The 14,088-nt window shown below is 38.9% G+C and overlaps 1 protein-coding gene across 1 annotated transcript in view; it reads right to left on the bottom strand.

Moving 5' to 3' along the window:
- Positions 1-13,151, bottom strand: part of tspan15 (tetraspanin 15) — a 36,139-nt gene extending 22,988 nt beyond the window's left edge. Inside the window, exons 1-4 of the mRNA XM_080039487.1 lie at positions 13,014-13,151; positions 5,584-5,769; positions 4,476-4,550; positions 1,895-1,990 (exon numbers count right to left, since the gene is read on the bottom strand). Coding sequence (XP_079895613.1) covers positions 1,895-1,990; positions 4,476-4,550; positions 5,584-5,769; positions 13,014-13,103 — 447 coding nt within the window. The 5' untranslated portion in view covers positions 13,104-13,151. The remainder of the gene's footprint in view (positions 1-1,894; positions 1,991-4,475; positions 4,551-5,583; positions 5,770-13,013) is intronic.
- Positions 13,152-14,088: the final 937 nt, after the last annotated feature.

The raw sequence follows: 14,088 nt of genomic DNA, 5'->3' as shown, positions 1-14,088 counted from the left end.
TCTGTTTTCACACAGGGGCTGTCACGGACAGACTCACAGATCTAACCGTTAGCATAAAAGCTAACGGGCGCTAACGCTAACGCTAACTACTTAACCCAGAGGCATTCTCTCGTTTCAGTCGGCGTTGGTTATTATAGGAGGGATAAATTAAAGCACATTACACACATTGAACTCATAAACGGACAGATTTGTTTTTAAATAGGACTACTTACATTTCCAGAGGAGAGATGGTGTCTCTCTGTCTTCCAGGCACAATCTCCTCCACACTCCAGTAGGCTATAACAGCAGATCACACTAGATTGCCAACCTTTGCTGGGCATAGCCAAACAAAAAATTAAGTAAATCCATTCAGCCCCGGTCTGCTTCGAGGCTGGGGTGTGATGGTAGCTTGAGGATGAGCTAACACTGCAGCTTGCTTCTCCTCTGTTGTTGCATGAGCGAGTGGAGGCTCAGCTGTGTGTGGTTACCAACGGGGCGTCTTGATTTGCCAATCAACTACCGAGTTTCTGGTAAGCTTTCCCGTGGGAGTATTTATGGTAATGAAAACCGACCGGTTTCGTCACCAGTCTGTGTTTTTTGGAAGAAACCTTCAAATCCCCCTTTTTTCTAAAAAAGCATCCCTGAAGAAACTGACACATTTGTTTTTTTGAAGCTTGTGTGTGCTGGTAGAGACCCCAATAACCTAAAAGGGTGCCCAAACACCTGCAATGTTTTGTTTTTCATAATATGTCCCCTTTAACACTTCACATTAGGTAACCTTTTAGACCATCAAGGTGTTTTTCAAACCTTAAGAGTGGTCTTGTTAGTCTTATTTTGCTGTTTTAATTCCCCGGCATATGCCTCTCCTTAGATCATGTCATAAAATATTTTCTCGTTGAGTTTAAAATCAATTTGGCATTTCAGTTGCAGGCCTTGGATTTCTCTGACCTGAATGAAAGTATCCTAACCAACCATGACCACTCACACAAACACACCAAAAATTCCCATGCAGTCATTAACACACAACGAAGGGATTTTCCCTCCGTCTCTTAGTTAGTTGCAATAAGAGATGTGCCAACATTGACTCATTTATTCAGCACAAACACATGACATTGGCTCATTTAAGGCCAATATATTCAAGAACGCAAATAAATCCACAAAGCCCATTCATAGAAAGAAACAGCCAAAATCCCAATTTAGGTTTCCCGTATTGTTTTTTATATTTTAATCTTTCCATTATTGATTCATGAATGAGAACTGGGAACTTGTTTACAAGCAGTTGCTTATCCAGCTGATACAGAGAGCAACATTAGCATTAACATTCTTTAATAGCATATGGCATGCAGCCTTCAGGCTGGAGGAACATTTGTGTGATAATCAGTCCCCATGTGCTTGATAGAAGTTGGTCATGAGATATTCAGCTTCTGGCTGTCTGTGTTGTGTGTGTTGTGTGTGTTGTGTGTGTTGTGTGTGTTGTGTGTGTGTGTGTGTGTGTGTGTGTGTGTGTGTGTGTGTGTGTGTGTGTGTGTGTGTGTGTGTGTGTGTGTGTGTGTGTGTGTGTGTGTGTGTGTGTGTGTGTGTGTGTGTGTGTGTGTGTGTGTGTGTGTGTGTGTGTGTGTGTGTGTGTGTGTGTGTGTGTGTGTGTTTGTGTGTGTGTGTGTGTGTGTGAGCACCATGTATTATGGGAGCAGGTGCAGAGTGGTGGCTCTGCGCTACTTCATCATACAAGCTCACTGTTGGTGCCGTTGCCCCAAACAAGTGCTACTGACTCAGCCGTGAGTAATGCTGATTCGGTTTGCTGTGTGTGCTACATTGCATTATAACATATTTGTAACGCTAAAAGGGCCTCTCAAACCTGTCATTTGATAACATTAATGTTCAAAATGACAGAAAACAAGCAGTGACATAATCTTACCTTCTTCTGTACAAAGTCCATGATGTTTTTGAAGTCCAAGTCATCATAGTAGTTCACAATGCCTCTTCGGATGTTCTTGTTCAGTAAGTCCACCGTCTGTAAGCGGGAGATACGAAAGAGAAAACTATTATGTGTGTGTACATGGGATGGAGGAGGTGACATTACCAGAGTCACTTTATTTACATGATCCTCAAAGAATGCGTCAGACAGGCAGCTCTGATTAGTCAAGGTGACTGATCCACTGAACTGGAAATGTTAAATATGACAAGATGGACAGCTCACATCTGTCGGACACAATCTGGTGCAGCAGGGTCACATCGGGCGAATGCATCAGTCTTTCAACAGACTGAGAATTAATATTTGCAACTAGGAACACTTCAGTACATTCATGCAGAGATTGTCATTAAAACGTTTTCATTAAAGGAGCTAATCATTTAATCCACTAATTTCACATCACTGCAATCTTTATTTGTGATACATTTTGATTTCAATCAGTTTCTTCCTTGAACATATCGGGTCTTCACAATTAATCTATAGGGTTGAGGTAGCCACAGTTAAACCAAGTTACAATTAACAGACATATAGACTATAGTTCGTCTAGTCACTTCCCTTGTGACAGAAGGCAGTTTATTTTAAAGAACTCATAAGATTGCATGGGATGATCGTATTAAACATGGTGTTCATGGAATTGAGAGAAAGAAAATTAGTCTTAATAAAAAAAAATCCATTCATATGGAGAAGAAACTTCAATCGTATTAACATAAACACATTCCCTCATACACTGCTATATCTTGTTCATCTCAATGTAAATGAGAGGACACAAGAATTAAGCTACTGTATGCCATATCAGAAGCTTCATAGTATTTAAAAATAAAACTGCCACCAACACATTGGAGTGTACGTTCATAACTGTGATTATGTAGCATTTATTTTGAAAAAACAGATGTAACCATTACAATGTTATTATGAGACAGAGGCCATAATTGCATTGAATGTATCACTCATATAAATGAGATGATTAACAGCATCAAAAAGAGGTGAGTAGAACCCATAAAGCCAGATTAATATGTTCATGGATAGGAACTGAGGTAATGAATATCTCAGTCGAGGTATGTATTAATATAGCAATTTGACTCCATAATCATACATCATGGAGGTATGATAACATTAACAGTAATCCCCCATCAGTGTCTATTAAATTAAAACTTCCTCACTTCTCAAGTCTAATGAAACATATACTGTACGTATATATGCATGAGCAAAATAATATGAGGCACTTTAATGCCTCATGGATCTTCAACTGTATCATGATCTTTATGTAAACGAGATGGAGATGAAACCTCTTCTTTTTTTATTTTTTAAAGAGAAATTACATATTTGAAAATCATCATCTACAAATAGCATGTAGCGATTCCAGAAACAGCAGACAAATATCTGAGAAAGAGTTCAGTAGCAGCCATGATTAAGGGTTTGGCTCTCTTGCTAGTTTGGACGCAATTTGAAAGCGGGTTTAATAAAGGCATGAATGAGGATTTAGGCATGAGAGTATTACCTCATTTCGATCCTGTGAAGAATCTAACAAGAACTGAGGTCAGCGGATTGTAGGTCATTATGAGTCATTATTTGTTATTTGCTTACCCACAGTTTGTAAAGTTAGTAGCATCTGATAATCTTCTATCTATCTAACTCAATCTAAATCAAGGAAAGTCTGTCTGTGTGTGTGTGTGTGTCCGTGTGTCATTCCTCATTTTCCTCCTAAAGGGCTTTGTGTTTCACGCTGAAATGTCAAATGGCCCTTCAGTATATACTTGTCCAGAGACTGAAAGAGACATTTTTCATTGCAAACTTTGAAAAAAAGCTTGATTTCTCTAGAGGATTTGTGCTGCGATAATTGCCGAAAATCTGTGCGCAACTGGATTGACTCATTTTCATCTGTCCGTGTCGCTTCAGTTGCTTTCGGGAACAACAGGAGGAGCGATATTTTCTGCTTTGTTTAGTGCAAGGGAGGAACCAATTTCCTGCATGCTGCAGTGTTATTGTGAGGCAGCAGCCCCAACACCCAGTATGCACAGACATAGACACTGTGTAAAAAAAAAAGAGGGGCTGATTTACCACACACACACACACACACACACACACACACACACACACACACACACACACACACACACACACACACACACACACACACACACACACACACACACACACACACACACACACACACACACACACACACACACACACACACACACACACACACACACACACACACACACGGTCACCGTGAGTGCAGTCAGATCAACTGAACCGACAAATTTAAGGTTGGTGAAATGTGTGTCTTCTATTTCATGTTCAGCAGTGAGGGGTTCCCACAGCCACATCTACTCGCAAAGTGCTCCAAAATGTTTTTTCCCCTCATTTCTTTACTGATATCACCCCCCCCCCCAGCTCCCCATGTCATCATGTTCTCCCACAGCAGGATGTAAAAACCTGAAAATAAATGCATGACCTGCCCAGCTGCTGAGGGAAGAGGGGTTCTGACTGTCGGCACATTGATCAACTCCCCTGAAAGACTCACCTGGTTGTGGAACACCAGCGCCAATATTCCTCCCAGCAGTTCCAGGATCAGACACACAGCCAGGGTGTACATAAACTGTTACCAAGAATACAACAAAGAGACATTATACACTTATTTTCACTTATCTTAAGATGTATTATTTGAGGTTCAGTTAAACCACGACACATTGGGGGTTTTCAACACTGACATAAAGCTATGTTTTCACACAGAGCGCTGTTATGAGTGAGTTATTGATGCCATTCTATACATCCACCCAACCATTCATCCAATTCTAAAACATTCATCCTCCTGGGATGTGCTTCGGGTCTATGTCATAAGAGGTTGTTCACACCCAATAGTCCGCTTCTTTGGTGCACACTAGGTGAGAGTGGACACATTGTTTTGTTTTTTAGATGGTTCGGTTCACATTCAACAAAGGCAAACACTCAAACGGACTATAGGGCTAAACTGTTTCTAAGAGTCACATGCATGGAAATGCTGTCAGACAGTTTGGAGAGTAAAAATGCAAATCGCTTGCAATTTCTACCATTGCCTACATCACAAAGCCCCAGAGTTAATTTCAATCACACTAAACAAAGCTGGTGTGAACAAGCTAAGTCCTGAATTTATAGTTCTGTGACTGTCCGTAATTCCTCCGTTCCTCACTTAACATTTCTTTCCACAGCTGCATTTGTTTGAGCGTGAAAGGGAAGCATACAGTATGCTTATACGTTCATTTAACATGAATGTATGCTTGTGATGTACTTTAAGTAATGGCAAAAATCCTTTTACGTGTGTACCATTTACCTTTGATTGCACCCCCCTCTATTTTAAAGCCTAAAATTCAACACACATATTGTCCTGGATGAATATGGTTACTCCCATGATATCGAGTTGAAACATCACATGCACTGTCAAGTCACTTTCTTACCTTTCATCTTCAATCAACAATTTACCTCATTAAAACATTTAGTAGATCTGTATAACAGTCAAATGGTCTTCGGGATTATGATATATTCTCACAAGCTTCAAATTGCTTCAGATTGTCCGCCTTTTCCCATCGATGCAAAGTTTGTGGCACTTTGAAATTACAAAAGATAATTTACTTGACTGTCAGCACACCACTTACCACTTTCAGTAGTAGTAGATTATCCCTCAGTGAAGCCAAGACTCCAATGAATGAAACAATAAACATGATGATTCCCAGAACAATCAGCAGTATAGCTGGGGCCAAAAACACTCCATCCAGTGTCTTGAAGCGTTGTCTCTCCACCTCAGCGTAGATGCCAATGGCCAGAATAAAGCCGCCTATCAACTAAAGAGACAATGAGAAGAAGTAAGAACAAGTTAGTCAACAACTGGATTATAATGTCATGGGAAACATGCAGGTGTCAGAATTTTTTGAATTTCAATTAACCAAAGACTCTTACATTCCCCAATAACATACTCAATTAGCTAGCTTCATTCACAGCCACCACTCAGCTGGGGAAAAACAAGTTGTACGTATATAAGGCAATTGGCAGAGGTAAGTCATTTGGTAATCAGGTTTACACATTTAGCAAAGAAAACAAAGCTTAATGTGATCAGATAGAATAGGGTTTAGGTTTGATTACTGAATTATAACATTTTAATCATTTTAAAATGACTCGTTCAAATTAGCTTTTAGTTTTCAGCATTTTTAATAAATGTTATTTAAAGCTGTACATTCATCTTGGAAGCTGCTAAAAAATACAGCACCAGAACTGGAGCTTGTGCTCATTGCGCTAGCAAAAAAAGGAAAATATGTTACTTTTATAACTTTGGATTTATTTTTTGTAGTTGAGGCCATCAATTCTAATGGTTATGATAACACTATACACATGAAAGAAATTGCTGAGATCTGGGTACTCAAGAGTTATCGTTTCAAATAAGACCAATAGGGACACTGACACAGGTGCCCAGACATGTTGTAAACAAGCTGAAAGTTTTAGTGGCTTTTGATCAAACACACTTTATTTGGAGGTAAAACTGAGCGCATGTATTTAGGAAGACTAATGACCCGTTCATAAATACAGACTCGGAGGCTCAAAAGAGCAATAGACTGCTATTCAATTTGAATGGGGCCAACCGTTGCAGCAATGCTAGTCAATCTTGCCAGCTCGGGCACCACAGATGTGTTAAGGAGAAGTTGTTAATCCTGGTTAAAAAATAAATCGTAAACACAGAGCAAAATTGTATTATCGGTGGCTGGGGCAACACAAATGAAGAGCAATTTGTACCATTACTAGGTTTCCTTTCGTTTGAGCCAGCCACATTTACGAAACGCTACTATTACATTTGTTTATTTCCAATAGTTTTAAACAGCAAACACACTACAGTCATTCAATGGAAGACAAAAACACATTCAACAGGTAGTCAACCATTTTTATATAGTCATAAATTGTCCCTGAGGCAAATATTACTCTCAAAATCCCCCCCTCCCCCCAACACACACACACACACTCAATCATCTGGGAATTCTGAAGGTCAAAAAACTGTTTATAATCCACCACAATATCTTTCCCCTACAAGTCCTGGCTTGCTGTCTGTTATGGTCTCTAGCTGCTGGCTGGTTGCCTGCACACCCCTAACTTACTTCCATTCAGCCAAGACAAGAGGAGAGCACTTAGAAAAACTCAACATTTCTTTGTACAGATGATCACTCATGATCACCTTTTCTAAACAGCCTTGTTGGTTTGCCTATCACTCCAGTAAGGGTAAACTTTAATCTTAACTAAAATAGCTGAGACAATATCATAACACAGACAGGGCTCTGTTTATCAGCATGCACTTAGCTTCAGATGACTTGGTGATAATATCAAAGCGTTAGGCCAAGGTATTCTATAACCTATTGAACTCTGTAAAATCAACCTCACAGTGCTATAAGTGTGCTTTACTGATGGTTGTGGGAGGCTTACAGTGCAGTACTGACATTAAAAAGAGCCTCTAGAAGTAGGCTACAAGTTGCAGATGGAACACAAAAAGTGACTAACAGTAGGATTTTGACTTTGACCGTGGTAAAGCGGAATAACTGATATAATACTAGAAAACAATCAAAAAATATTTTAAAAGTTATCAATTAACAATGCACTGAAATTCTGGACTAATACATGTCTCATGATTTCTGCCATATATGACAAAAAAAAATGTACATTGAATGAATTCGATAACAATTTAAACGCACAATATGTAATATTGCGCTTACAGGGGGCTCACGATCAACAATAATCGAAGACGGAGTTTGATGACGCCATGGAGTTGCACGGGATCATGGAAACAGCTTTGAAGAGAGAATGCTGAGGGCTAGACATAATTGTGGTCTATCGAAATGACTCAAACAAAACAATGCAATGCTATGAAGCTACTATTTTTTCCATTTCTTTTTTGCATGGATGTGGAGTGACTTCATCCCCCCGTATTATCCAGTTCTCCCCGTGTTTCACAAGTCTATCGGTTCGCCAGAATTTTTAGTCCAACACTTTGATCAGACTGAAATGTTTTGACGGATTGGATGGATTGCTGTTACATTTGGTACACACATTCATCAGGATAAACTGTACTTGTCACATTGGTGATCGTCATAGATAGTATATACATTGTGATCGTACAGCGTCACTTTTTCATTAGGTCAAAATGTTTATTTTCACAGTATTTTGGTTTATGACCGAAGGCTATGTACAATTAATGTCAGTCTCATTAGCTTCGTGTTAGCATGCTAATATACACAACTTTTCATAAAAATGCTGGCACGCAGCTCTTTGTTTATTATGTAGCGTTCTTCCTCTTCATTGAATTAATTGGCAGGCTACACTGTACTGGGCAGCTGGCATGGCTGTTGACTCTAGTGTTGTTTCACACCTTCATCAGCTACTTAACAAATGTGTTAATCGAACAAATCAAAAGGACACACGAAGTAAGGAGTAGTATAGAAACGTTCAACATTTGTGCAAGTGAATTACAATTTCTACAACTGTGCAGTTGTCTTAGAGGTTGTCTTAATGTATGCCGTAGGACACCAATGTGTCTTGGACTTAAGACTACTATGAAGCCAATGAAACTGTATAATTTTAACAAGGACATATTCATTTGACTAAAAGGTTGCTGGAATGTGGAGGACTGAATTCATTGCGATGTCCTCGCACAACAACAGTGAGGCACAGAGGCCCAAATTACAATGTCATTACAACTCTGCAGGGCCAAAGGTCAAAGCCCTGTGTTGGACCGGGAAATCCTATTTGTGCATGTGTGTGTGTGTGTGTGTGTGTGTGTGTGTGTGTGTGTGTGTGTGTGTGTGTGTGTGTGTAGCCACTGTTAACAAAGTGTGCTCAGTCAACCTTCACTGGGTAAATAAAAGGTTGATCAAAGCAGATAACCTCATACAGCAGACTTGCTGTGCCCGGAACAAGCCACAGGAACAATAAGTTAAGAGCTGGAAATTTCCAGTTGCCTCTATAATCATTTGGTTTAAATTATGTAACTGAAAGATTCATTACAGATGATAATCAGAACTGCTGACAAAATCATTTTAATCCAATCATGTTCCAGGCATTTAAATAATAGCTTCACATTTAAATGTCACAGGTTGCAACATTCAATACATTACTCTCTAATCCTGCTCTGCCTACCAAATGCACTGTTTGCATTACATTGTCACTCACATTGGAACCATAATTTATATTAGAATGACTTTTAAAAAGAGAAAAACACCCTTTGATTTAGTTTTGGTTTTATCAAAAATCAGAATCAGAATCAGAAATATTGTATTGATCCCCGGGGGAAATTATTTTCGTTACAGTTGCTCCAATTAAGAAACAGGTAGAGAGAATATGTGCTTAAAGCCACAAGGTTAAACCAACAATAAAAGATATCAATATAATAATATAAGAATAGATGTACATTAGTAAGTAAGAACATTATTCAAATAATATGTAAACAATGTATAGTCATTGTCATTGTAACTGGAAGCCATTTCGTACAGTATAGAGCTAGATAAGTCATTCTGTAAACAGGAAATAGCTAATCCCCTCCTGTCATTGTTCCTCCAATGCTATTTAGCCTGGCTGTTTGCAGCCTCGACACTAGACCCCCAGCTCACAGGACATCCTGTCCAGCGGGACACTGTCACAGGTCATTCTATAAAAAAGAGGAATAAATAAAATAAAAACTGAATGCAAGACAGTACGTTTAGGGTGTTTTAAAATGAATGGCATAATAAATCAAAAGTCTGACGTTAAAAATACAAAATTATGTTTTTGGGCAACACAAACCTCCCAATAAATCACTAGCAGACCTGTCCAGAGCTGCCAGTTGTGTCAGCATTGGTTGTTTCCTTCACTAATTACACGTGGTAAACTATTACCGATTACAACATGTAGTCAACTAAATATATATGTTTTACTCCCACACCTCTTTCATGAAACATTATGGCAGAAAAAACATTTGCGACTGTCAACGTTTCCTGGAGGATGTGACAAACAATACAACTGACAGTGCATCACGCTAAGATAATCCACACAATCTCCAGAGACATGTGTAGAGTGTGGTGTAAATCTCTCTGAATCATGACTGAATCAACAAGCCACGGGAGCAAAGTAAATATAACTCGTTAATTTGTTTCACCTCCCCTATCAAGGCAGCATTCATTCCCCATAATATACCCATTACCGGCTCCTCACTGCCTCGCGATCCCACTCCCTACTGCTCTCTCTCGCTCTCCCTCTCTGTGAATAAACGTTTCAAAAATGTCTCAAAGGAGAAAAAAAAAAGTGATTTTCTTTGTATTGCAAGCGTTGTGTTAATCAGCCATCTGTCTGCACAAATATACAATCTGCACTGTTGTCTGGGAGAGGGAGCAGCTGCGGGGTTTGGCTGTGTCACACAAAAACTTAATATAAAATAAATAAATAAAAAACAATAACAACAAAAAGTAAGCCACCGAAGTAGCGCATCTTGCTTCCGTTATATCCAAGTTATTTCAAGACATCTGTTGAAACACGTGTCATCTCCGGGAGTAAAAATATATAATTAGTTACTGCCTCTGAAAGACGCAAGTAAATTATAATCAACAAGGTATTTGATCCTTCTTTATGGCACATCACATATTTAAGCAATACACCACCTGAATTAGGGAAAGAGTTAGACAACACACACTGGCAGCTGACGATTTGTGTGACTGTTAGGCTGCCAATGATCTCTATTACTAATCTAGTGTATACAATACCGAATGTATATAAAACATATTGATATAAAGTGTATTATATTCTACTGCTAAGATACTGCATTGTCTAGTTGCCCTAGTGTTTACTGACTAATTAATGTAAAAAAAAAGGTAGGTCGGACAAAGAATGAACCTGAAGCCGCAATAACTGATTTTGACATGGTCAACAGTTTCCTATTTACAAGTCCAGCAGTTACGGAGCAACATTTATCCTTTAATTTGGAGTTATGTTTGTGTCCACCTTGAATGAATGTAATAGGGCCCGACCGATATATCGGCCGGCCGATTTAATTGGCCGATTATAGCACATCTCCGAATGTCCGATTTTTTGCAGATTTTTTATTTTTTTTATTCAAGCAATCATGTTGAGTGAGATGCATTGCTGCCCCGGAAGTAGCCTACATGCATAGCATTAAAGTTATAGCCTATTAACAGCAGCATTAGTTGTGTTGTAATACATTGGATTAATTCACACTTGACAGTTCCCCCTGACACCAATAGCAGAGGCATTGGTCATCTTTTGACTGTTAATAGTAATTGATAGAATTTATATAGCGCTTTATTGGAGGTCATTCAAAGACACTTAAAATTATATATAGAAAATCATACTTATAGAAAAACAAAACAAAATACAGACAAATTAAAGATAAGGTTTGGAATGGAGTCAGGTGTAATTATGCTTTCTTAAAGAGGTGAGTTTTGAGTTGACTTTTGAATGGGTTTATCTAGTCTGAGATGCTGATGTTTGGAGGGAGGGAGTTCCAGAGGGTTGGGAGCAGTTGAATAAAATGCTTAATGTCTGAGTTTAAAAATGCGACATGTCACTTTAGAAAATATTTGTAACACTTTACTTTTTTTTTTAGATAATGCATATTTCAATAAATAAAAAGTTAATGTACATCTATCGACAGTGACAAGTATTTATATATATTTAAGGGTTCAAAAAAGTAAATTTTTTTCAATATATATTTTGGGGATTTAAAAAAATAATAATCGGCCGATTTAATCGTTATCGTAATTTTTCTCTGAAAATAATCGGCATCGGCACTAAAAAATCCATATTGGTCGGGCCCTAGAATGTAAGTCACCACTCTCCTTGTGATTAATGCAAACATGCAGAGGCAACGAGTTGATCAGCAGATCTCTTTGATGATTTGTGTGGTGGATATCCATAGGTTAAATATGGTACCAAATGTGTTTGCTTTATAAAAAATAAATGAAAACATGTATAGAAAGACTACATCACAATGTAAGATGGCCCAAAACAATTAAATATGGAGGTCAAATTCAGGTCAGATCTAAATGTACAATAATAATGACAGTCTATATTTACTGCACTCTTGATGATATCATATAATCACATGATAGACATCACAGATTACTGTTGTCATTATCTAATGGACAGTGATGGTTGTCTGTCAGGTATTTTATGCTCCATAACACTTGCTTCACCTCATTTCATCAAACACATGTCGACTATTCTGGAGCTAGTGATCATGTATTGTAAGTATTCCTATCATGAGTTGGCAGGCGTTTTATTACAAAAAGAAGTGTATTAACAGAAATAGCCTATAATTGAAGGCTTTACTGAACATAAGCTACATGCCTGATATGAGGCAGACGCAATGCATTTATAATTATGTTACAATGCAATTACCCGACCAACTGTGTCATTAAGACCCATTATATGCTGACATTTTCCACATTATTTCGTTTCCTGAAAAACATGTTTTTGCTCTGTCAAGTGATGGCCTATAGTGACTCATATGGTGAAACGCTCTGACCACAGCACGACACATGAAAACACGCACAAGCAGCACATGGAATGTGTGAGAGAAATAAATAAAACCTGAATATGCTGTTCCTCATTCTCCCACCCACCCCCTCCCCCATTAATTTGCTGTCTCGTTGATTTGATTAGGGAGGTAAAGGGTGGTGTAAAGGTGCACACAAGAGGGCGTGGCCACACAGTAGCAGCACACAGAAGGTCTCCACAGGTAAAAAGTTACACCTGTCTGTTCAAAGCTGTAGATCGCAGACACAATCAATCCACATTTGTATAAAGGATAATATAGACAATCATAGGATCTATTTGTATTTTTTATTTTCTATTGAGCTGAACCGCACAGGCTACACAGTGCCAGCCGAAACACACAACATTCACACCCACCCACCCACACACACACACACACACACACACACACACACACACACACACACACACACACACACACACACACACACACGCACACACACACCCTGTCTACACCCCTATGTGTAAACGAAGCTCCCAATCTAATCTAACGCACGACGATTGTACTCACCCACCAGACGATGGCATAGCCGAACAGGGCGAATTTGAGGAAGATGTAGGAACATCTGTGGCAATATCGGATCTCGTCGTTGTTGGACATCCTTGCTGGGACAGTTTCTCTTCTCCCCCGGCGCTGCTGACAAATCAACACACTTCCGCGTTTGTCCGTCACTCACCACACCTGGGAGCGCACGTCGGCGTGATGGATGGCAGGGGAGGGAAGTGGGACGAGATTGACAGGAAATGGGAGCGAAGTTTCACATCGTTGGGAAATGTTAAAGTTTCTCTGAGATTTCGCTTCCGAATGACTGAGTGGTTTGGTGAAGTATCGGCTACAATTGACTGGGCGTAACCGTATAAGATTGCACTTTATCCTCTTCCCCTTTAGCTTAATCAGGTAGCCTACATTTCTCACTGCGATAAGGTTACACATCTTTACAAGAGATGTATGGAAAAGAAGACATCTGTTGGTGCAATCTACAAACCAGCATTGTAGTCTTCCTAGGCATATAAAAGAAGTGGTGATAAAACTGTATTTATCATTACACAAATACCCCCTGTCTTTTTCCAGTGAATGAATAATAAGTGAGACTCAGATAGGACAAGATGTGTGACTGACAATAACATGTAAAGCAAAAACAATAATGTCAGCTTTAATTAAAGAAATCATGATGTCTACAATGTTATTTTATCTAATATAGGAACTTAGTGTCACAGAATGGATCACATGGTTGCTCAAAACCTTTTAGGCCTACCATCTATACTCAACACATGTAACTTTGCCCCCTGCTGGTGGCATGGAAGTAGAAGTAGGCCTCAAGCAGATAGGTCATAAAGAATGTAACAACCCAGCCTCAACAGTGTCTTTGTTAAAACCTTGTGCACTGAACACTACAAACAACTTTGAAATGCAACGTGGATCCTCTTTAACTGGAAAATCAACCAATAAAGACATTACAATCACACAAAATATAGGCTCACATTGCATAAAAAAGCATTGCATTGTTGTCATCAATAACCAAAAAAAAACTTTTGAGAAGACTTTAAATTAAAAGGGTAACGCATTAGCCTGCAATGAGAGTGAG

Source organism: Ammodytes marinus (assembly GCF_949987685.1).
Source record: "Ammodytes marinus genome assembly, chromosome: 1".
In the NCBI taxonomy this organism is placed as follows: domain Eukaryota; kingdom Metazoa; phylum Chordata; class Actinopteri; order Uranoscopiformes; family Ammodytidae; genus Ammodytes; species Ammodytes marinus.
Note: the sequence above shows the minus strand (reverse complement) of the source record. Positions and strands in the feature narration are given on the sequence as shown.